Source organism: Larus michahellis, chromosome W (genome assembly GCF_964199755.1).
Source record: "Larus michahellis chromosome W, bLarMic1.1, whole genome shotgun sequence".
Taxonomy (NCBI): domain Eukaryota; kingdom Metazoa; phylum Chordata; class Aves; order Charadriiformes; family Laridae; genus Larus; species Larus michahellis.
In genome coordinates, this window is record NC_133929.1 from 19562637 (window position 1) to 19587779 (window position 25143).

General features: G+C 37.4%; 1 protein-coding gene across 6 annotated transcripts in view; it reads right to left on the reverse strand.

Moving 5' to 3' along the window:
- Positions 1-25143, reverse strand: part of LOC141735477 (chromodomain-helicase-DNA-binding protein 1-like) — a 69025-nt gene that overhangs the window by 26264 nt on the left and 17618 nt on the right. For 5 of the 6 annotated variants that reach the window (XM_074568325.1, XM_074568324.1, XM_074568327.1 and 2 more), the window contains exons 3-18: positions 21924-22131; positions 19707-19808; positions 18317-18384; positions 14880-15029; positions 14340-14593; positions 8895-9120; positions 7906-8006; positions 7476-7654; positions 6865-6992; positions 6564-6780; positions 5845-5934; positions 4816-5006; positions 3658-3846; positions 3324-3486; positions 1493-1645; positions 1176-1247 (exon numbers count right to left, since the gene is read on the reverse strand). In XM_074568325.1, coding sequence (XP_074424426.1) covers positions 1176-1247; positions 1493-1645; positions 3324-3486; positions 3658-3846; positions 4816-5006; positions 5845-5934; positions 6564-6780; positions 6865-6992; positions 7476-7654; positions 7906-8006; positions 8895-9120; positions 14340-14593; positions 14880-15029; positions 18317-18384; positions 19707-19808; positions 21924-22131 — 2491 coding nt within the window. The remainder of the gene's footprint in view (positions 1-1175; positions 1248-1492; positions 1646-3323; positions 3487-3657; positions 3847-4815; positions 5007-5844; positions 5935-6563; positions 6781-6864; positions 6993-7475; positions 7655-7905; positions 8007-8894; positions 9121-14339; positions 14594-14879; positions 15030-18316; positions 18385-19706; positions 19809-21923; positions 22132-25143) is intronic. The other variant, XM_074568326.1, reaches the window with a different exon arrangement.

Genomic DNA, 25143 nt, shown 5'->3' on the forward strand with positions numbered 1-25143 from the left:
CGAGACAGGTGATAAAAAAAAGCATAAGTAATTAAAGATAAAGGGAAATAGGAAATAAATTTGTGTTTTAAATACAGTGAAAGGTAATAGCAAATCATTACTGCTCAGGAATGAGTCCTTGGAGTTGTCGTAGATATTTCCATTAATATCTTAGCTCAGTAATAGCAAAATAAAAGTATGAAATTTTATTGATTATTAAAAAAGAAATAGAGAATAAAACAGGAAACAACTTTATTGCTGCACAACTCCATAGTTTGCCTCCATTCTTGAATACTGTGTGAAGTTCAGATCTCCCTTCATCCTAAAAACTATGCAGTACAACTACAAGGATTCCAGAAAAAGGCAATGATATCTATACTAGAAATTTAAAACAGAACTAACTTCTGTATTTAACAAACAGATGAAGTTTATGTTATAAAATTAAGTCCTTCCTCCTCAACCCCAGCAGAAACATAAGCTCAGCAGCAACTGACAAATGCTATGCTGCTAGTACTGAAAAACCCTGTCAGTGTAGGATAAAAGACCTAAGACTGTCAAAGGTATGGAAAGGCTTCCATAGTAGGAAACCTAAATAAACTAGGAATCTTAAGTGGTACACAAACAGTGGCTAGAAATCAGTTCTTCAGTTTCTTCCAGGGCAAGGAAATAAGAAGCAAAAAATGAAGATAACAGAAGCCAGATTAAAGATAGTTTTCCTTCATGCAAGGATATACACAACTCAATTCTGCCCATTGCCTAAATAGGTTTTCGATGTCAAAAGCTTGTATAAAAGTTCAGTGCTCCTGTAAAAATTGCAGGATTAAGTCCTACACAACATAATAAATTAAATTCTTCAGTTTTTATATACAGTACTTAAAATTACTTTCATAAAGAGCATTGACAAAAATGTAAAAATATAACTATGTAGTTATATTAGTTAAACACCATTTTCATAAATTCTGTGCTTCCTATTTAACCTCCTCTTAGTTTTTGGGGGTTTTCTTTGGTGTTTGTTTGGTTTTGGAGATTTTTTTTTGGTTGTGGGTTTTGTGTTTTGTTTTGTTGTTTTTTTTTTTGTATAATACATCCTTCACTTTATTCTATCTTCAGTTTTTGTGTAATATTTGTTATATTTCTTGGGGGGAGTGAAATAAATCTGAGTAGATTAAAAAACCAACCACCCACTAATACCATACCTCTGATCCTTCTGCATTAAAATGATCCAGTGCTTGTTTCCTCAATTCCCCTTTTATTGATCCATCAAGCCTCTAAAGAGATGAATAATACAGTTAAAAAGGAACTCCTACTATATTCTAATCCGAGCAACTTGAATTCTCAATTGCCAAAACAATTGGGGGGGGGGAAGTAATGTAACACTTAATCTTTCTAATTAATCAGTCTTTTCCTGTACATAAAATTAAACTTTCATAAATCTTTCTATTAAAAGGACACTTTTCTTAAGATAAAGTGGTAAAGATCAAGGCTTCTTGGCTACTACCAGCAAAATTCTTACCTGAAAGGGAAACTGACGATACTTCAGATACTCTGCTAGGATGTCTAGCATCCTCACCATCTGAGAGAAAATCAGTACTCTGTTGCCACGTTCTCGTAGACGTATCAGTAGCTTGTCAAGAAGGATTAGTTTCCCACTGCTACGTATTAAATGCTACAAGACAAGAAAATGTGTATTGCAAAATAAGTTCACCTCAACACTAACATACACTGCAGATGGTTAGACATTCATTAACTGATCATGAAAGTTTAATAAGTATTTAGTCAGTCCTGATCTTGTAAAAACTCATTATAAAAGCATTAAGCACTCTAACTGAAATCAACAGGAGTACTGACTAGCATGTTTTTCAAATAAATGCATTTCTCATCTCTGTCTCATAAAACAGCATCTTAACATTTCATTAAAATATTAAGTAAATATACTGTGCTATGAGTTAGAGCAGTTACAGTGTAGACTCAAGTTCTTTTCTACCAAATAAACAACAGAGACTACCTGTCTACTTTAGTACTACTTGCTCCTCACTTTCTGTCTTTTGAACAGAAATAAGCATTGCTACTTGACCCTCTAAGTATTTTTAAACAATGCCTAATCAGTCAAGTTTCTCAGGCAAGATAAAAGTGAGAGGAATCTTGTTTGTAGAGGTCAGCAGACTTTAGCTAGGTTACAACGTTAAGCCTTCTCAGCTCCAGTGAGAACAACTAGAATAGAAACTCAGGTGCATGCCAAATTTAATGTTGAAAACATTAGGCCTCTTTAGCTGAAAAGGCTCAGGATAAAATTTTGGGGAATAAAAAATTTAAATTTAAGTGCTTTTATTCATTATGCCAGAAATGAGACGGATGTATCATTCATAATTAGACCTAACAAAGCTTATTCAAATGAGACAAGGAAATCATTGTTACAAGTATGCAATTATTAGCAATAATGACAGAACAGTTCTGAGGAGTTTAATTATAAATTTAAGTATTTAGAGTGTGCCAAGTTGCAAATGAAACATCTTTTAGCTTTGATAAGTACTTTATAATATACAATAGCTTGTGCAGTGACAGCTTGTGATTTCAATCTAGTAGTTTTGGAAAAGTATTTAAATTATTAACTTCAAAGCTTACAGGAAAAAAAACCCTGATCTTTAGAAACATTTATGTTGTTATAAACTGCATCAATTATAACAGTCCTTTTATTTGTTGCTGTGGTTCTCAACAGTTTTAGTATAAAGATTAGTTAACCTTTACAAAAAATAAACTATAAATCCACAACACAATCACAGACTATCTTTGGTAGTGATGCTATAACAGCAAAACAACCAGACTAAGCTTTGGATGTTTGTTACTTTTTTTTCCTTTCACTTTGGTTGTTTGAAGGCATGCAGGGAACAGTGTTTGATTACAAAAAAGCTTAAAGAGATTCTATGGATTATTTTCTGCTATCACATGGATTGTTGGTGTACCACTGTCAGTTACATGCATTTGCATTTATATTCAATTTACCTGTTTTTTTAACAGCTTTATTTTAATCTGGGTTTAAAATAGGTCTTAAGTTTATTTATTCTGAAAATACACAGACTATTTCAAACTATTTCCCTTTTATTTTTATCATCATTCAAGCCAGGGATATTTTATTTAGTATTGATCTATCTATTATTCAGTTCTAGTTAAGAAACAAAGAAACAATATCAATTCACTTAAATGTGCATCCTGGGTTTTACAGGTAATAGAGAACTTGTTCTTTTTTAATATACTTTAACAAGAACTAATAAATTTCCAGAACACTATAAAATTACTGCGCGGATATTGGAGATGTAAAAACACTTAAAAAAAAAAAAAGGTATTACCTGTAAGGCCTCCTGTTTATTATAGAATTCATTATCATCCGGTGGTTTAATGAGGTAGCAATGGTTACAACACTTCTTGAGTTCCATCATGATGTTCAAAAAGCCTGAGGTACTGCCTTTTGAACCTTTACTCAGGGCTTTATAATTCCTGGTTAAAATCCACCTATGATATAGAATGTGCAATGGAAGTAATTTCTAACCATTTGTGGAAATACGAAGGATGTAAGCTCTCAAAATATCGGTTCAAATTGCATTATGAGAACTATTACACTTCGGTAATTTTCATATAGATATATCATTAAAATAGCAGGAATTAAAAAGTGTCATTACTTACTTGTAATATTGCTTCTGCAATGCGCTCATTTCCATCCTCAAAATTTGTTCAACCTTTGCAGGTAAAGACTTTTCTACATCTTTTTTAACTCTTCTGAGTAGAAATGGTTCAAGTTCTTTGTGAAGACTTGCATAACCAAACTCTCTCCCTTTGCCATGCTCCTCTTCAAAATCTTCCCAGGAAGAAAACCTTCAATATAAGAACAAATAAAAGTAAAATAGTGACATACCATAAACACAGACGCACAAAGACCATAAATATACCACATGCACAAAACCACATATTCTTCTTCTCCACTCCCCTCTGTTTTATTTAATAAGTTTCTGAATTTGCATCTCAATAGAAATTCCAAATATTTTGTCTGCGAATAGGAGAACGGAAATTTCCAAACTTTTGCAGAATTAAAGTAGTTGTATAGCTGGAGGAAGTGCAAGAGAACAGACCGCTTTGGATACCTTTTGCGGCTTGTATGGACTAGCTGAAACGTGATTATCCTCTGGTACGTGGTAACAGACTAAGAGAATGGACTTTGTAATCAAATGAAGAATAGGTGCCAGACAACAACCTCAGTGGCTTTGCTTGTAAGGTTCTGAAGAAGTCAATGCAATGCATAGCTCCAAAACTAATTGGAGCTACAGCATTTTGTATTTACAAGATATCTGAAAGGAACATGTGCTCTTATCCCAGATATAAACAGAGATCAGTATAGAATAGCGTCAATACAGTAAACCTATTCTATGCAAACCATAAGGGCAAATTGACTGCCTGACTTAACTACTGGATATTGGGCACTGTGGTGCAATCTTATTTTCATTCATGGTACTAACATAGAAAAGAAGACATCCTCAGCCCCATTCTATTTCCCTAGAGTAAACCCATGTGGATTTTCCTTTTAGATTAAGATGAAGCGTCTTTTCAGGGTTCTAAACCATACATCAATCCATCTTTTTTGTGGACTGCTAAAACAGAAAAAGTGACAACTGCTACCAAAATAATTTATCAAGAGCAGCATGAAAAATACGTGCATCTATTTTATACATTTAAACAATTTCACAATGCAATTCTTTATCAATTCTCCAATCACTACAATATTCCGCCATAAGAAACTTGACCACAAAAAAAACCCAAAACAAAACAAAAAACCAACACATTCCTTACTTTTCTGGCATGATGAAGTGCAGCAAAGACCAAAGCTCTTTGAGGGAATTTTGCAGAGGGGTTCCAGTAATAAGAAGACGATGATTAGACTTAAAGTCTTTTAAAGTCTTGTACAGAAGGGAATCATCATTTTTTAAACGATGAGCTTCATCAACTCCTATAAATACCCAATTCAGACCACCAAGGAATGACTTAAAGAAATTGGGGGGGGGGGAGGGGAGATGAGACATTATACAAGTTAATATATTATGCAATTTCTGACATTTTACATGAGGTTATATATACACCATTACTCCTTTTATTTTAATAACAAATGGACACCTATATGTTTTTAGTATGAATTATGTTTTTTATATTTGCTAGATTCAACAAAACACTATGCAGGCATCCCAAGTTTAAAAGGAAAGTATAAACCAAGTTTACATTTGGGAGGGGGAAGGCAAAAAGCTGATCTATAAATTTTCAGTTGACAAAAAAAAAAATAATATTAAAATCCACTGTTGACTCTCTGCTTTGTACAAACAAATGAAATAGCCAACAAGCAGAACTTTTTTATTAAAATTTTCATATGCTGTGAGGATTAACAATAACTCTATGTGCTACCATCATGAAGAGTAGTAATATACATATACATAATACTGCACACACAAATACAAAGATAAAACAATAAAACATGGGTTTTCAGAGTTGTGAATCACAGGTGTTTGGGGCTAGGTGTCGGTTTGTTTTTTCAGTTCCTGGATAAGGGTCTAACAGGAAAGTAGAGATTTTTAGATGCAAAGAAGTTATTACAGTAATGTGAAGCTCAAACAAACTGAAGAAAAATAAGTTTTGCCCACTCAATTGGGGGGGGGGGGGGGGGGCAGAAAGTCTCACCACACATACATAAAATCTAAAAGTTCTTAAAGAAAACTTCACTGTCATACTCCCCCATCCATTTAATGGCCCAGAACCAAATAATTGCCAACTCTAAAGGAGTTTTACATTCTACAAATTATTTTATCTCCCTGAAGAAGTAAGTGTGATTACCTTATCCTTCAGCAAAATTTCATAAGTTGTTAGAAGTATATTAAATTTTAATCGCTTGGTCTGTGGATGCATCCATTCATGAGTTCTTATCTACAAGAAGAATCAAGTGAACTATGAGCTAGAGAAAAATTGTCTTATCGATCAAGATGACCAGGTACTATAGCAATATAGATGTTAAGTGACATACAAGAATCTGATCATGAAAAAGGAACATAACACATGAAGGTAGTTTTTTGGGGATTTTTTAAGTTATTAAACAATGGGGGTGTGTTTTTTGTTTTATTGGGGTTTTTTGTGGAATTTTTGTGTGTGTGTGTTTTTTGTTTTTTTGTGTTTTGGTGGTGGTGGTTTTTTTAAAAAAAACTTTAATGGATAAGGTTACTTACATTCCTCCTTTCAGAAAACAAATTAAGATTATGCCTGTCTGGCTTAAATATTTATTTTATGAACCTAAATAATCACATAACAAAAGACAATTTATTTTCAAATTCAAGGTTGCATTTTTAATCCTTTTTATTATTAAGCAGGAATTAAATCTTTCACATACATTTATATTGGATCAAAATTTATGCTTTTAATTTGCATTTTAAATACATACAGTGTTTCAAATAAGCATTTGCTCATTCCTAATCAAAATATTGGAGATTAGCATAAGACAGGAACATGAAGTAAGTCTCGTTTACTACTAATCTTTTTCAATGATACAAAGAAATACTCACCATATTTCTGCTAGTTATATCTCCTAAGTAAACCACAGCATTCATCTGAGGAGCCCAAGTTTGAATCTCTCTTTGCCAAGATGTCAAGGTAGAAAGTGGCACGACTAGCAAGAAAGGCCCATACAGTTGATGTTCGTGAAACAGGTAGTTCAGAAAAGAAATCGTTTGTATTGTTTTACCCAGACCCATTTCATCTGCAAGAATACAACTATTCCCTCTAAAAAAAAATAAAAAAAAAATAAATAAATTTATAAATACTTTCAAATTAAAACCAGCAAGACTACTTTAAGACTATACTTACTTGCACCACGAGTGAGCAAGCCAGTTCAGTCCATTTAACTGATAATCTCTTAACTCTAAACTCTCGTGTCCTCCAATATAAGATGGTTGCTTCTTTAGTGCGACAAACCTCGGCCTCTGTTTTAGAATCTGTCAAAAGCAAATTGAGCATCAGTCCTACTACTAAGCGAAGTTACCAAAATGTCTTCTTATAGAAACAAAGGAGCAGATGGAATCTGTTTGGTCACCAAGTCTAGTCTTTATTCATCACAGACAACTAGGCCATATAACAATATCAACCCATTTGCAAGCTAAAATTAGTTTGATTTCTGATCTAAATTCCACAACAGAAGTGACATGAACTCATTCACAAAGGTTACTTTTAAAACAAATTAAAGTACTAAACAATTCCATCTTTGAATGGCAATAAAATAAATAGGGAACAAATATCTACAAAAGGCTATTCTTAATAGTGATACTTGCTACATATATAAATATAGCTATCATTATTACTGTTCTGGACAACATTCAAAAATATTTTATAATATGCATCTTGTTTTTGGATGCATAAAATACATCAACTTTTTTTTTAAATTATCAAACTGTATAAATCCACTGAAATTACACACTCACCTTGCAGTCCTTAAATGGAGTGGTCTTGGATTGATTTCTGCTAAAATACTCATCAATACATGCCTGAAATTTTTTGGCAATGAGAGCACCGTCTTCCCAGCTACATTCTGAATAAGGCAGACCCTGCCATTTGCAATAGTAATCTGGATAACCAGCTGCTGATTTCTGATTTGAATGAGCTGCAGAAATGCATCAGAGATACCAGATCAATATTTTCCTTCTGTATTTTAAGAAAGCACTCATTTCAGGTGATAAGACAACACGAACTAGTTTCACAGCAAAGACAGTATGACAACTTTTCTCTTTTTTGTTTTACCTTAAGATGTTAGGGATATTAATAACCTAAATTTCTTAACTATAAATTCAACATGCAAGCAATAAACTTGTAATATTCTCAACACTGTTTTCCATCTGGAAGTTTGTCACATACCAATTATCCTTTCCACTATTTGATACTGCTTATGTAGATCATCTGTAAGTTCCTGCTGGCAGTTATAATATTCCACATCTTCCGGAGAAGCATTTTTCAGCCTGAAATGGGAATTTATTTGCAGCACTTATTACATTGTGTAGTTCTAAAACTAAGAAAATCTGGCAATTTTAAAGCTCTGAATGTAAGCACCATAGGAATGCTGCTTAGAGAGCTTCTTTGAAGAAGCTACAACTTTGAAATTCCTGCTATAAAAGTGTTGCATCTGGCCTAGGTACCTCATCACTGATGACTAAGAAAGCTTATCAAGAGACATTACTATCAGCTACAGCTTGTTCTAGTCACGCAGATCACATTTACAATATCCGTTCTCAACACTGAGTAGTGGTATTTTCACGGAACAACACTGATGTCTCACTATAAGAATCTATCTTATGAGTAGGAGTCACTAAAAATCCCACCACTATTCATAGATTATATTAAACATACTAATAAAATAGAATACCAAAACATAGCACTAAAACATAATGATTTTTTTTCACTTCTTGGTTCTGAGGCTTTAACAGAAGTTTGAGCCAAGAAAACTAAATGCTGTAATGTTTTGAGTGCTTTAGCCATTCCTGATTTTTTTAAATCTCTGCAGCAATTCCCAAAGAACTCTGATCAAAATACAATCAATAAATGACAAAATTAGTAAAAGGTAAGATTTAAAACAAAACCAGAAAACCCACCACCCATCTTGTTAAAATTTCATATTTAACAGACACATTAAAATCTAGGTGCAGAAGCTGCTTCCTTAAAGGCATGATTTTACAAGATGTGCGAGTATTCTCACTTGCTCAAGTTGGTATGCTCAGAATCTTACAGGATCATAAGGTGTTAGGGAAGCTTCAATTTTAAAACTTTTGTCTTCCTGTTGTATAGGCAATAAAACATCTATATTATGACAAAAAAATATGCAACATGGAAGTAGCTATAAAGATACTTACCAGCGTTTTGTTTCCTGATCCTTTTTCTTATAGTTGTCTAGTTTCTTCATTCCTTTAACATTTTGTTGCTTCAGTGTTTCCTCAGTTTCCCAAGTATTATGGATGTGTGACCAACCTTTCCATTTAATAAGATACTGTACTTCTCCTAGCTCCTTTGACTTTTCAAACCCAGTATTTGGGTCACCATCTGCCTCAACTGCATAGATGGTGGTTGCAGCACCAGTGGCTGATAAAGAAACCACACCATAAGGCTTGATTAAGCGTGCACTACCATAAATTAACAAGTAAAAAACATACTGCAGAAAGCAATTTGTGATGCTCTTATATGAGCAATTATATCTACAACTCTTATGTCACTCCTCTTATTTGAAGAATTATGATAGCTATATTAACACATGCACAAGTATACCAACGAGATTCAAAAAAGTAACCAAAAAAATCTACATCTAACCTATAGTATCTCATCTCGAAAATTTTCTTAGAATTTCTAGTTTTTCTAGTGATCCCCAGAGAATGCTCCACTAACACTGCTTGCTGTCATCTTTGCTATATCCTGCTCATCTCTGAGTATAACAGATATTTGACATTGTGCTTAATCAGCCTTGACGCTTGAATAGCCTACTATTCAATTATTACTATGGATGCTATAAATCCAATTCACAGACTTGAAGAATAGTTGAGGTTGGACGGGACATCTGGTCCAACCGCCATGTTCAAACAAGGTCACCTAGAGCCAGCAGCCCAAGACCATGTCCAGATGTCTTTTGAATATCTCCAAAGAGGGAAACTCCACCACCTCTCTGAACAACCTGTTCCAGTGCTCGGTCACCCTTATGGTCAAAAAAAGTGTTTCCTGATGTTCAGATGGAACCTCCTGTGCTTCAGTTTGTGCCCATAGCCTCTCATCCCGTCACTCGTCACCGCTGAAAAGAGCCTGGCTCTGTCCTCTTTGCACCCTCCCTTCAGGTATTTATAAACATTAATGAGAACTCCCCCTGAGCCTTCTCTTCTCCATCCCAGCTCTCTCAGCTTTTCCTCATAGGAGAGATGCTCCAGTCCCTTCATCATCTTCGTGGCCCTTCATTGAACTCTCTCCAGTAGTGCCATCAGTCTCTTCTACTGGGGAGCCCACTCACCAGTGCTGAGCACAGGGAAATGATCACCTCCCTTAACCTTGCTGGCAATGCTTTGCCTAATGCAGCCCAGGATACCGTTAGCCGCCTTTGCAGCAAGGGCACATTGCTGGTTCATGTTCAACCTGGTGTCCACCAGGTCTCCCAGGGCCTCTTCTGCAAAGCTGCTTTCCAGCTGGGCAGCCCCCAGCATGTACTGCATGGGGTTGTTCTCCCCAGGTGCAGGACTTGGAACTTCCCCTTGTTAACTTCATGAGGTTCCTATCAGCCCATTTCCCCAGCCTGTCAAGGACCCTCTAGATGGCAGCACCACCCTCTGGTGTATCAGCCACTCCTCCCTGTTTTGTATCATCTGCGAACTTGCTGAAAGTGCACTCTTCCCTATAATCCAGATCATTAATGGAGACGTTGAACAGGATCAGACCCATTATCAACCCCTGGGGTACACCACTAGTTACAGGTCTCCAACTAGACTTGGTGCCACTGTTCACCACCCTCTGGGCTGGGCTATTCAGCCAGTTTTCAATGCACCTCACTCTCTGCTCATCCAGCCCATACATCAACAGCTTGTCCATGAGGATCTTAAGGGAGAGTGTCAAAGGCCTTTCTGAAGTCCAGGTAGACTATATCCACTGCTCTCCCCTTGTCTACCAAGCCAGTGACTTCGTCGCAGAAGGTTATCGAGTTGGTCAAGCGTGACTTCCCCTTGGTGAAGCCATGCTGACTACTCCTGATAACCTTCTTGTCTTTCATGTGCCTGGAAAAGGTTTCCAGGATTAGCTGCCTCATCACCTTCCTAGGGATCGAGGTGAGGCTGACCAGCCTGCAGGTCCCTGTGCCCTCCTTCTTGCAGACAGGAGCGACAGGCAAACTGGTAACAACAGACAAGGAGAAGGCTGAGGTACTCAAGAGCTTTTTTGCCTCCATCTTCACTGGCAACCTCTCTCTTCCCACACCTCTCGAGTGGATGGACCTCAAGACAGGGACTGGGGGAGCAAAGTCCCTCCCACTGTAAGAGAAAATCAAGTTCGAGACCACCTGAGGAAGCTGAACGTACAGACGTCTATGGGACCTGATGAGATGCACTCCAGAGTCCTGAGGGAACTGGCTGATGTAGTTGCCAAGCCACTCTCCATGATATTTGAAAAGTCGTGGCAGTCAGGTGAAGTCCCTGGTGACTGGAAAAAGGGAAACATTGCACCCATTTTTAAAAAGGGTAGAAAGGAGGCCCCTGGGAACTATCAACCTGTCAGCCTCACCTCTGTGCCTGGGAAGATCATGGAACAGATCCTCCTGGAAGCTATGCTAAGGCACATGGAGGACAGGGAGGTGATTCGAGACAGCCAGCATGGCTTCACCAGGGGCAAGTCCTGCCAGACCAACCTAGTGGCCTTCTATGATGGAGTGACTACATTAAGTGGTCAAGGGAAGAGCTATGGATGTCATCTATCTGGACTTCTGTAAGGCCTTTGGCATGGTCCCCCACAACATCCTTCTCTCTAAGTTGGAGAGATACGGATTTGATGGATGGACTGTTTGGTGGATGAGGAATTGGTTGGATGGTCGCATCCAGAGGGTAGTGGTCAACAGCTCAATGTCCAGATGGAGATCGGTGACAAGTGGTGTCCCTCAGGGGTCCATATTGGGACCAGTACTGTTTAATATCTTCATCAATGACATTGACAGTGGGATCGAGTGCACCCTCAGCAAGTTTGCAGATGACACCAAACCGAGTGGTGCAGTTGATATGCCTGAGGGATGGGATGCCATCCAGAGGGACCTGGACAAGCTCAAGAAGTGGGCCCGTGTGAACTTCATGAGGTTCAACAAGGCCAAGCGCAGGGTCCTGCACCTGAGTCAGGGCAACCCCCAGTATCAATACAGGCTGGGGGATGAAGGGATTGAGAGCAGACCTGCAGAGAAGGACTTGGTGGATGAAAAATTGGACATGAGCCAGCAATGCGTGCTCACATCCCAGAAAGCCAACTGTATCCTGGGCTGCATCAGAAGCATGGCAAGCAGGTCGAGGGAGGTCATTCTGCCCCTCTACTCCACTCTGGTGAGACCCCACCTGGAGTACTGCATCCAGCTCTGTAGTCCTTAGCACAAGAAAGACATGGGCCTGTTAAAGCGGGTCCAGAGGAGGGCCACAAAAACGATCAGAGGGCTGGAGCACCTATGCTATGAGGACAGGCTGAGAGAGTTGGGGTTGTTCAGCCTGGAGAAGAGAAGGCTCCAGGGAGACCTTATTGCAGCCTTTCAGTACTTAAAGGGGGCTTATAAGAAAGATGGGGACAGACGTTTTAGCAGGGCCTGTTGTGATAGGACAAGGGGTAACGGTTTTAAACCGAAAGGAGGGTAGATTTAGACTCGATATAAAGAAGAAATTTTTTTACGATGAGGGTGGTGAAACACTGGAACAGGTTGCCCAGAGAGGTGGTAGATGCCCCATCCCTGGAAACATTCAAGGTCAGGTTGGACAGGGCTCTGAGCAACCTGATCTAGTGGGAGATGTCCCTGCTCATTGCAGGGGGGTTGGACTAGATGACCTTTAAAGGTCCCTTCCAACCCAAACCATTCTATGACATTTGCTTTCCTCCAGTCCTTGGGCACTTCTCCCAGTTGCCATGATCAGTCAAAGATTATCAAGAGCGGCCTCGCAATGACATCTGTCAGCTCCCTCAGCACTTGTGGGTACATCCCATCAGGGCCCATGGACTATATCCAGTTTACCTAAGTATTCCCTGACCTGATCATCTTCCACCAAGGGTAAGTTTTCCTTGCTACAGACTTTCCCCCTGGTCTCTGGGATTCCTGAAGGCTAGTCTTGCTAGTAAAGACTGAGGCTAAGGCAGCATTCAGTACCTCAGCCTTTTCCCTGTCCTGTGTTACCAGGATCCTGCCCCATTCAGCAGCATGCACACATTTTCCCTAGTCTTCCTTTTGTCACCTATATACTTATAGAGGCCCTTCTTGTTGCCTTGGACAACCCTTGCCAGAATCAACAGAATCAATACCAAGTGTGCTTTGACTTTCCTAACTGCATCTCTGCATGCTTGGAGAGTGTCTCTGTATTCCTCCCAGGTTACCGGTCCCTGTTTCTACCTTCTGTATACCTCCTTTTTGGTTTTGAGTTTTGCCAGGAGCTCCTTGTTTATCCATGCAGAACTACTGGCATTTTTGCCTGACTTCCTGCTCGTTGGGATGGGCTGCTCTTGAACTATTTCTTCCTAAACTTGTTTTGCTACTATTTGTTTCCCCCTGTCTTTGGAATCTTATGTGGGGTATTTTTTAGTTAAATACAGTCAGTATTACAGCTGAAGCAAATTAGCAGCAGGAAACAGGCTCATTTCTGTAAGGAGAGCCAAATAGGGAAGTAGACCCAACCAGATGCAGAGGACAGATACAGCAATAGAGTGTGGCATTAGCAAAGGACAGCACAAGCAGTAACAACATCTGGGCATGCACAATATAAGAAGCCTAGTTCAAAAGGCTTTTAACACAGCAGTGACACTGTGAATTGGAGTAAAGGGCTAGAGTAACACACTGGAATTTAGGACAGTATAGGAAAAGAAAATTGAGAGGAAAGAGAGTGCAAGCTCTGAGATAGGTGAGAAACTCTGTAAATCAGGTATGGAAAAAGGAAGTTCTGAAGTGTGAGTAGGCCCAAGTTTTCTATAATCAGAACTCTAATTTGCAAGCTAACACCCCTACCATCATACATAAAGTTACTTTTGGAAGTGCACATACAAATACACCATTGAAATTTTAGATTCCAGCATCCATTGCATCAGATTGAGACTATTTGTACAGGAATAACTGAAATCACAATCTCAGTGGTTCAGCTTTCCCAACATCGTACTTCAGCATTCAGACTACTGGTTAGCTGTCCTATCCAGTCCACTTTTTCTCTACCCCCCTATATACAGTTTATATCTATCAGGTAACAATAAACTATACAAATAGTAATGTAACAGTACGGTATGCATTTATTCAATACGGAGCTATATTCACAAAATCACAGAATGATAGAGGTTTGAAGGGACCTCTGGAGATGATCTAGTCCAACCCCCCGCCAGAGCACTTCATTTTTTCTTTCTGCATTAATTAGTTAAGTTCTTCTATGTTTTACTTTATATGGCTAACAAAAGAAACATCCTTATGAGTATGAAAAATAAAATAAGATTACTTTCTGGTGCTTTTAAACTTATTCTTTACAAACATCACAGGTTACCTACAGCTAAGAACAATTGCTGTTTACATTGCACCACAATGCACTGCAGCATCTTAAGAACACTGATGAAAAAAATACCTCCTTTTCGGCCAATTCGGCTATCCATAAACTTCTCTATAGTTTCAAATTCATCTTCTTCAGGCTGTGGGACATCTTCTCCACAAACTTCCAACAAGTCATCAGAATCTGTCTTGGTTTCTTCAGCTTCTTTATAACTAACATTGACCGTTGCCTGGCGACGTGATCCTCTCTTGTCATAGTCATCATCATCCGATGAATCAAGCTGCCTCTTTTTCTGTCCTGCAATCTTTTTGCCACTTTTTGTCTCAATTCTTGAAGACAATAAGATACAACACAAAAGTGGGGGTTCAACATGGACAACTACAAGCCTTCTGTATTTGTTTCTGAATACATATATTTCATGACTGCTCAGTTACACCACTTTCAGTTGGAGCAGACAGGAAAGAGGTATTCAACACAAACCACTGGTATGGTAACATCTTTTGTAGCTTAAAAAAAAAACTTTAAGTTCTGTAAGAAATATTAATATTTTCATTTGCCTGTATAGTAGTACAATACCTGATTACAAATTAGAAATAGTACCAAAGTACTTCTTACCTGCTTGGAGGTTTCTGGCTTTTGACCTTGTTTTTTGGCTCATAGTCAGATTCACTATCTTCACAACTGCTTTTCACTCTATCTTCCTCTGATTCAGAATCAGAGACAGTTCCTGATACTGACCCTGACCCAGACATTTGCCAGTCTTCACTGTACATATTGAGAGACAAAACAGTAACTCATATTAGTTTTTTAGTTTTTTTTTATTTGTTTTGCTTTTAAATCAGGTATTCAACACAGCCTTGCTGCTTTAATTTCAACATTCTTCACAGAAATAAAAGTGTTATAATAGCCATTTCAGCTGGAAGGACAGAAACTTATCATCAATGGATAACAGGTAAAAACACTCAATGGCTTCAAAGGGAGCTGAATTAAGTTTTCTGTTATCAAGAGGTAGATGTAAAAAACAAATCAAACCAAAAATCTGGATTTCTCTATAAATTACAGTTTTAATAATTGAGTTAATTTGACATCAATAAACCTAAAGTCCTTAGCAAGACTTTAGCTAGAGAGATACATATTTACTGGAACTTACCTATGCTCAAATCATAAAACCCTATAATATTATATTTTGCAGAATTCAAAATTCTCTAATAGCTATGTTCCCTGTGCCTCATGTGAATTCAGCACAGGAACCTAAAATAATGCAGAATCAGATTTGAAAACCACACAGAAAGACTTGAACCATAGCAATCTGAGAGGCGTTGGCTTCCAGTGCTTCACACCCATGCAAGATACTATGAGTAAGGCACTTGTGACTCCCAGTAGCAGTATCTCCGTGCTCCTGCTTAGCTGAAATGTTCTATTTTGCAACAGAAAAGATGTATTCACTGATCAACAGTATCTTACCTCAGACTCTATTTGTACAGAGAACTTTAATCTTAACAGGAGGGGGAGGGGGGGAAGTCCGGTATGCTGTGGTGGTGCAATCCCTCCCTCCTTTTAGGCTGCTTGGTGCAATTTCCCCACACACACCTGGGCCACATAACAATACAATGGACCAGAACGTTATGTCAACCCATTAACACCTGGGACACATAATGGGAAAGACATATGGCAACCCCTTAGTGCACCTGGCTCCCGTGACTCCTATTGCTTGGAAAAAATAATGGTAATCAATCACTCCTGACAACATATGGATTGTGGCCCAAAGAGGGTAGTGATACCAGAACTTCAAGATCTAGCAAGTTCTGGGCTTGCACAACTGGTGGAAAGTACCAGAATATTCCATTGTCTGAGTTGGGCTGGAGTGGAAAAGTACCCGATGAAAGTCAACTGTCTTGGACCCTATAAGTAGCGATTCTAGTGAGACCCTTTGAGCTCTTCTGGATTGCAGTGGGTTGTGACCAGCATCTCCCCTGAGTCAGGACACTGCTCTGGCAGATACCTCAAGGATTAAAAGGCCAGGGTGAGTCAACCCTCTCAAGTCTCAATTATTGCCTGCTGAGGAATGCTGATGCATTGTGATTATTTACTCCAAACTGGAGAAGAGGGAAAATTTTAACTATAGGCTAGCCTCTCTTTCATCCACCTCTCTATCCGTGTTTTTCTAATATATGCATTAGCTCTTACAAGCGTGGCTGTTCTTATATCTTATATATGGATCCAAATATATTCTGTCCATTTGTCTGTGCGCACATAAGGAGTCAAAAGGGACACCTATTGTCTCACTGGAGTTGCATGCTGCAAAGGGATCTTTTGGTCCTAGCAGTCAGAACTTGGGTGTGTGTGCATGTGACTCCTTGAGTGGTATGTGTTTGTATGTTTGTGTTCATATGTGTATGTATTGATTTGGGATACCTTATAGCAAGTTAGTGTGAATCTTGTCATTTTCAAATCTGTAATTAAGTTGCTGTTCAATTACTTTGTTAAATCATCTTGTAAATCCTTAAATCAGTTAATGATTAAGTGCTGCTAAAATTCAACCTCTTGATCTTCCTCAAATCATTAATAAACTTTGAATTGCTGCTAAATCTTAAACGTGTCAAATATTTCCATCCATGACACATCCATTCTTGAAAGGTTGCTAAATCTTTATACTGCCATCTATTCTCAGGTTTAGGGGTCTTTGATCAAGATGCTCAAACAGTACTAACATCCTTCAAAGGTGGAATATTACTCAAAGACCTTTTAATTAAATTTCAGATCAGGAAGCCTAAGAATCAGTGTTTTGACACTTCTTTCACTTAAATATGCATTGGTCCTAGAAGTTACGTTTTCATTGTGGTTAATACATCTGTGTGTCTTGGAAATACTATAGAATCATCTGTCTCCTTAAAAGTGTTTGGTTTTTTTTCTGCAAGCAGTAAATTAAAAAACACCCAAACAACAACTCTCCCCCTCCAAATAAAAACAAAAAAACTCCACCCCAAACCAACCAACTCCCATACCCTATGCAAATCCACAACCAGTATTTATTTGGAGATATAGACAACATCAAACACCATACTCTAGGGCTTGGATCCTGTACTAAGTTATATGTAGAGAAATCTGATCTGCATGTCAGATAACAACTGCAAACATACTTGTTAAAAATAGGTATAAATCAAAATTGAAGCACTATATGAAGTTATTTGGTTACTAGTTTCTAAACTTAAATATCTTTCCTGTAACAGAGCACGTTATTAGGTGTAATCACATTCTTAAGTAACAGAAGACTGAATAACAATTCATCACTAGAAAGAGGCTATTTTGCATAGCAAGCTTTTCTGCCCCTCCATTTCTTGAAGATATTATATTGGCAACTCTGAATATTGAGATGATTCAATTAACTGCAGAGGAGGAAAGAAACATTCAATTTCTATACACTGTTCATAAATCAAACAAACAAAAAAACCCACCACAAAAAAAACCCAACCAAAAACCACAAAACCTCAAACAAAACAAAAACACCCCCCCTACATACACACAGGTCACTACCAATGAGAAGGTATAACCTTTTCCACAAACTTTTTCGTCTACAGCTTAAAACCAGCTCAATTTCAACTTAGCTTTATTGACTAGCCAAGACAGTTTATTACTGTCAAACTTGTAATAATTTTTTGTGGGTTTGCCTCTGAAGTGTTTAAAAGTTTGACATGAACTATGGGATTCCAACTTAAATTTTATCTGAGACAACCTACTTAAGTAGTTTCATATTTCGTCAATAATTTTCGGGGAGGATCTTCAGCTGAAAAATATGCTGCAAATAAGACTACTTTAAAAATAAAGAGTGCTGATGAATGTTTTTCAATAACACTGTAGGTAATACAGTCTTTTGTTCAGAAATTAAGTGTTATATATGTTCCTTTGAGAGTATTTTTTTTAAATATTCCAAAACGTTAATCAAAATTGAGAAACACAAGATTATGTATTTCAAGTACAGAGAAGTGAAGCCTGAGTAATTATGGTTATGTCACCATAACAAAAAATTATATTATTTATGAAAAACATCTTACTCTCTATGTTTTTTCTTCTTGGTTTCACCGGAAGAGTCATCTGCAGAATCTTCACTGCTCGATGAATCCTGCAGATGAAGAAAAGAATATATACGATTCGTTACCACAAAAGGAATGATATATTTTTAGTATTAAAAAGATAATTCAGCTCCCACTTTCAAACTGAAATCATATTCTTCATGTCTTATCCTCTTCATCCCCCTCAGCGTACCCACTGATATTGAATAAGATCAGGATCGCTATTGATTTTGTATTTCTCCATCTATGAATATACCATGTCAGCAGAACTCTAGAAAAATCTACAAAAAACCTGTCTTAAAATATAATCATTGTGCCTACATATAGTCAGAGTTTAGACTGCTGCAAGTTAATAAATCAAGATGAAGGTTCTATCAAAAGCCTAATAAAATCTCCTGCCCTTTGAGAGCTCTCACCCCTCATATCCTCTCACATTTAAACACCACTAAGAAATTTTTGAGAATATGTTTCTTCACTCCTAAACAAAAAATAAATAAATCAATGAACCCTCTTAAAATTATTTCCCTAAAACCAATCTCATAAAGATTAAATTTAGATCATTTTTATGCTGAAAGAGAGTCTTCAGGAAAAGAGTACTTAGCAACAGCTATAAATTAATATTTTAACTATATATGATTGACTCCTTTGTTTAGTTTTAATGATTAGCAGCTAAATCTGACTAAAAACAAGACACCCAAAGTAATGATTAAAGACTTGTGATCACAATGCTTACTTTTTTTTTCTATAAAGAAGGAAATATGAAAGTCTGCTTTTAAATAAATTCTAATTCACAGTCACTAGTGTCCTTAAAAGATATTCCTACTGTACAAAGTCAACTTTTGTTTTAACCTATGGTTTAGGTTTTAAAAATCTCTAAAATGTAAGCATGGTTCTTAAAATATAAGAATTCTTTTATAACTGTTACAAAAGTTGCAAAATTCTAGCTTTCTACTCCATATAAGTGTTTTTGAAAACTGCAGCAGCTACCTTTATATAGAAACAATAGTGGAAATGTCTTTTAGTATTTTTAACTGTCTTTATGGAACTCAGAAGGCAGAAATACAATGAAAGTTAATACTACGTGACTTGAAAATTTTGTCCATGGATCACAGAATATCTAGCTAAAAATATCAATCTAAACTGCTATCATTTTGGCACAACTCGCCTGAAAACATGAAACTAAATATTCCCCCCCTCCATGTTTCCTTATAAACATGTCAGTTATTTGAACATTACTTTTATAGACTAAAACCAGACTTTTTAAACACACAGACTTAAGAGAACAGAACTTGGCTCTATGTAATTTTACTCTAACATATGGGGTAATGACATGCGTGTTTACATTTTATTTACTAACTTATATGTTATTCACCTCTTCTGAACCACTGTCTGATGAGGCTGCCTTCTGCTGTTGTTGCTTCTTGAGCGCTGCTGATCTCTGCACAGCAAGTATACTTGGACTGGACTTCCAAAACTGAATTGGAATTCAGATACAGGAGTCATTTAAACTTATTGAAACTTCAAAGTTTACCACATACTTACTTTTCTTAAGATGAGCAGCATCACTGTTAAGATGGATCTCAATTTTATTAATAATAAAAACCTCACTATAAAATACTGCATGCATTAATAATACTGGATAGCGTTTTAAAGTAGCGAGACTTCTTCAGAAAGGAATGTTATATGAGAATTGCTGGCACAATTTTTACAGTAAGTATAACAATAGTTGTGCAAGCCTCTATTATTAAGATAACTTTTTTTTTAAAAGTAAATTTTTAAACTGATCTAGGTAAGTCCTTTCAGGCCACTTAGCTGATATATTTTTGCTTCATATGGGAATACCAAAGTACATAGAGCAATAGAATATCTCAAGTTGGAAGGGACCCGTAAGGATCATTGAGTCCAACTCCCTGCTTCTCGCAGGACTACCTAAAACTAAATCATATGACTAAGAGCGTTGTCCAGATGCTCCTTGAACTCCGACAGGCTTGGTGCCATGACCACTTCCCTGGGAAGCCTGTTCCAGTAACCAACCACCCTCTCAATGAAGAACCTTTTCCTAATGTCCAATCTGAACTTCCCGATGCAGCTTCATTCCATTTCCTCATGTCCTATTGCTGGTCACCAGAGAGAGGAGATCAGCACCTCCCCCTCCACTGCCCCCCTTGAGGAAGTTGTAGACTGCAATGAGGTCACCCCTCAGCCTTCTCTTCTCCAAGCTGAACAAATCAAGTGACCTCAGCCACTCCTCTTAAGTCTTGCCCTTCAGACCTTTCATCATCTTGGTCATCCTCCTCTGGACACACTCTAATAGTCTGATGTCCTTCTTATATTGAGGCGCCCAAAGCTGGACACTGTACTTGAGGTGGGGCCACACCAGTGTAGAGTGGGACAATCACCTCCCTCAACTGGCTATGCTGTCCTGACCCCAGGACACAGTCGGCCCTTTTGGCTGCCAGGGCACACTGTTGACTCATATTCAACTATCCATCAACCCAAACCCCCAGATCTCTTTCTGTGGGGCTGCTCTCCAGCTTCTCATCCCCCGATTTGTATGTATAACCAGGATTACCCCATCCCAGGTGGAGAATCTGGCACTTGCTCTTGTTAAATTTAATAAGGTTGGTGATTGCCCAGCTCTCTAGCCTATCCAGATCTCTGTAAGGCCTCTCTATCCTCAAGGGAGTCCACAGCTCCTCCTAGTTTAGTATCATCAGCAAATTTATTTAATGTACATTTGAATCCTGCACCCAGATCATTTATAAAAACACTGAACTGTCCCTAATATTGAGCCCTGGGGAACCCCACTGGTGACAGGCCACCAGCCTGATGTAACCCCATTTACTACAACTCTTTGAGCCCAACCCATCAGCCAATTGTTCACCCATCGTATTATGGACTTGTCTAGCTGTGTGATGGACATTTTGTCCAGAAGGATACTGTGAGAGACAATATCAAAAGCATGAACATGAACAACACCAAAAAAAAAACCCCACAAAAAAAGAATCCTTAACAGCCTTTGAATCCTACGGTAGGAAATATTTTATTACCTTTCATATATATCATCCAAATTAAGGCCATATTACACAGAGAAACAGAGGAGAGTTCAGGTAACTTTCATCCATTGCATTTAAGAGATTTCTAAACACTACTACTTTTTTTTTCTTTCCTAAATTTGGCAGACTTTTTCCCCATACAGAACAGAAGACAAGCCATATCTAAGTCTGAGATTGTCATACAATCATTTATTGATATGAAGAAACTAAGCATTAGAGAGGCAATTTTAAGAAATTTTAGAAATAACAACATTATGTGTGGCTTTGTCTTCAAAAATATGCAATAAGTTAATAGGTACTTTTGCATGATAAAATTTAGGTAATTGTCTAACTGTAGGTATTCACAGAGATGAGAATTTAAGAGCCCAATGTTTGTTATGAGAGCTAAGCATGTGCATTCACTAACCCAATCAAGTTAACATTCTAAGTAAAAATTATGGGGGTTTTGTTTATTTAAATTAAAACTGCTCTTGTAACTACTCTGCAGCGTTTTTTTTTTCCCACAAAGGGTTAATTTCTATGTTTTGATTTACCTCAGATCCATCAACTTTTGGTGGTGGTTTAGCTTGAACTTGTTTCTTCTCTCTAGATGTGTCAGACTCTGATTCTGATTGACTGCCTGACTCTGAACCAGACTCAGAGTCACTGCTACCTGATTGACTGCTACTTCCATCACTACTGCTTACAGAGCTTGAATCAGATCCAGAAGCTGATGCTGACCCAGAATCATCATCCGATTGGCTGCAATTAGAAGTTAACAGGATATTACACAATGGCTAATTAAATAAGATTTTTTTAAAAGTCACACTAAAAAGACTTTAGCTTCACCTATAAATAAATTGTTAGGTTAGCCCAGACACATGGATAGCATACAAATTAATGCACTGGATTAAATAAATCAGGAATGAAAATTCAGAGTTTAATCAGATACTTTTCACTAAACATTAAAAGGAGAAAGAAAGAGAAAGAGAAAGGAGAATATTAATCATTAATGTAGAGGAGTCAAACAAGGGTATTTCTCACACACCCAAACCCTTACTTAGCTCTATCAAACCCCACGTATTTTTGTGTATACACACACACAATTGTTTTAAGTCTTTTTAGATCGGCAGTGTGTATCGTCCCCCCCATTTTTTTTTGAGCATGCATTTCTTCAAAGCAAATGTTTTGTTTCCCTAGTTTTACTTTTTTCATAAACACAATAGGGGAAAAATTATCTTTAAGGAAGTACTTGCAAACTATACTTCATGTTGTGATTTGGACCAACTATATACAAAATACTAACAAACACTTGATTAAATAAAGTGTTTATAAAAGTAACTGGAAAACCAGAAGTGTGTTGTCACACATAATATAAATCCACGCAGACCATCTTATACTGTTAAAATAACAACAGTAAAATTCCCCACACAGACAAACTCTGAATTTGTCACTGATTATATGACTTGTGTCAAGTCATATAATCAGTGACCTTAGCATATTCTTGAGACACTGGATTATTCCACCTGTACATTCATTTCACACTAGACTTTAAATATTATTCTGTTTAAATATTTTAAGTTAAACATTTATTTCATGACTATTAAAAAACATAGAAACATTTGGGTTTCTAAAACAATTTTACAAAGGAACCGAGTTAAAACTTTAATCAAATTCCTCATTAGGTTAAATACTACCATACTTTAGAGATATTATGAGGGAAAACATTGGAATTACAACACCACACAAGCAAAATAATTTTAAATTATGTACACTTGAGTTGTAAGCATTTAAAAAGAAACAAACCCCCAGCAAAGATAATACTAAAATCCCAAACAGTAAAAACCCCAAAGCTGATATCAAAGTCTAAGCCTATCACTGCCAGCACAATTCATCTGTCTGTCAGCCAGCAAGGGTGTGCATGTGGGGGGTGGTGATGGTAGTAGGTTGATCATCTTCTGTGCTAGAACACACTTAACTGACAACATTTAAAGCCACAAAACAGAACCACTACTCTCCCTGTTGCTAACACAAATTTAATTGTACTAGTAAGGGAAAAAAAAATAAATGAATGAAGCTATTCACAAACTGATTCCTGTAGACAGCACCTCAACCAACCATCTGCATCTGTTGACTTTGAAAGAAAGAAACAAACTATGAAAAAGCTTCCTTATTTTGAAGTGGGGGATATGAAGAAATATGACTGCTGGGTTTACTTACACTTGCTGAGGAGAAAACTGGGGAACAAAAAGGATGCTTCCAAACTTCCAGTTCCTGTCATCAAGGGCCTACTTCAGGCATGATGCTATAACACTAACATATTAGCCTGACTTGAAAAATAAAAGCAAGTCACCCACTGTAGAATATGACTGAAGTTTAAACTATTTACCAGAAATTAAGGGCAACATCCACCATGATTCACCAAAAGATATTTTAAATACAATAGTATTATTGTACATAACTGTTACCTTATCTTTAGTGTTGGGTAAATTAGAGCGTTATAGCATTTCTCAGCATAGCACAATGACATAGGTAAACGTCACGAAGACTGTGGAAGATGGTACATGAAGAGAAGAAAATTCAGCAAGGAGAAACCTTGAGACACAAAAAAATACCTGCCAGACAAGCCCCTGTGACAAAATGCCACCAAAAATGCCAAATCCTACGTTTAGTCAAATAAGCAAAAATTCTGTCAGTAAGATTCACGGTTGATGGGAAATTTAAAAAGTTTAACGTTTTTCAACATAGAAAGTCGCAAACTGAAAAACAAAAGGATTGTGAGATAGAAAGAAAAAGTCTAATAGATATTGCAAGTATTTGCTCAGGAACTAGATGTAAAGAACTCGACTAATTCCAAATCATTTTCTTTATTAAGAGATCAACTAGCTATCTTCTATGCTCTCCATTAAGCAATACCAATCCATCAACAGATGTGGATAATACAATATTCAGTGTTCAGACAAAATACATAGATTCCTTATCTTGGCAACACTGCCTCTTAACAATGGCTGCCTGGGAATGGATTCCCCACTGGGCTTAGCAGGATCAGCAAACTAAAACTTATCTCATCATCCCTGCTTCTCACATTAAGATGGGGAGGGACTCTTTATCAGGGAGTGGAGCGATAGGATGAGAGGTAACAGTTTTAAACTGAAAGAGGGGAGGTTTAGATTGGATATCAGGAAGAAATTCTTTACTGTGAGGGTGGTGAGGCACTGGAACAGGTTGCCCAGGGAAGTTGTGGATGCCCCATCCCTGGAAGTGTTCAAGACCAGGCTGGATGAGGCTTTGAGCAGCCTGGTCTAGTGGTTGGTGTCCCTGACCGTGGCAGGGGGGTTGGAACTAGATGACCTTTAAAGTCCCTTCCAACCCAACCCAACCCATTCTATGATTAAATTGACCCAATTTGGACATGAGGAGGGTAATATGACCACACTGCATATCAACTAATAGTAACACCTGAAAAAGAGTAAAAATTTAAAAAAAAAATTCAACTAACTTATTAATAAACACAAGATTATAATACAAATCTGTAGCTAGAAGCAAGAGGGATGGGGAGATGAAGAAAGGAAAATACAAGAAACAATGAAAAAAAAATCAAATAATAAAGTTCACCATAATTGTTTCAGGGCTACCCTAGTGAAACCCTCTATGAGGAAGAATGAAGGATCACTACTGTAGACTAACAGCTAATTTGTACTTAGAATAAAGAAAAGACAGAAATATAAAGTTCAAAGACCCTAACATCCACAAGGTCTTACTAAGCTGTTTTAT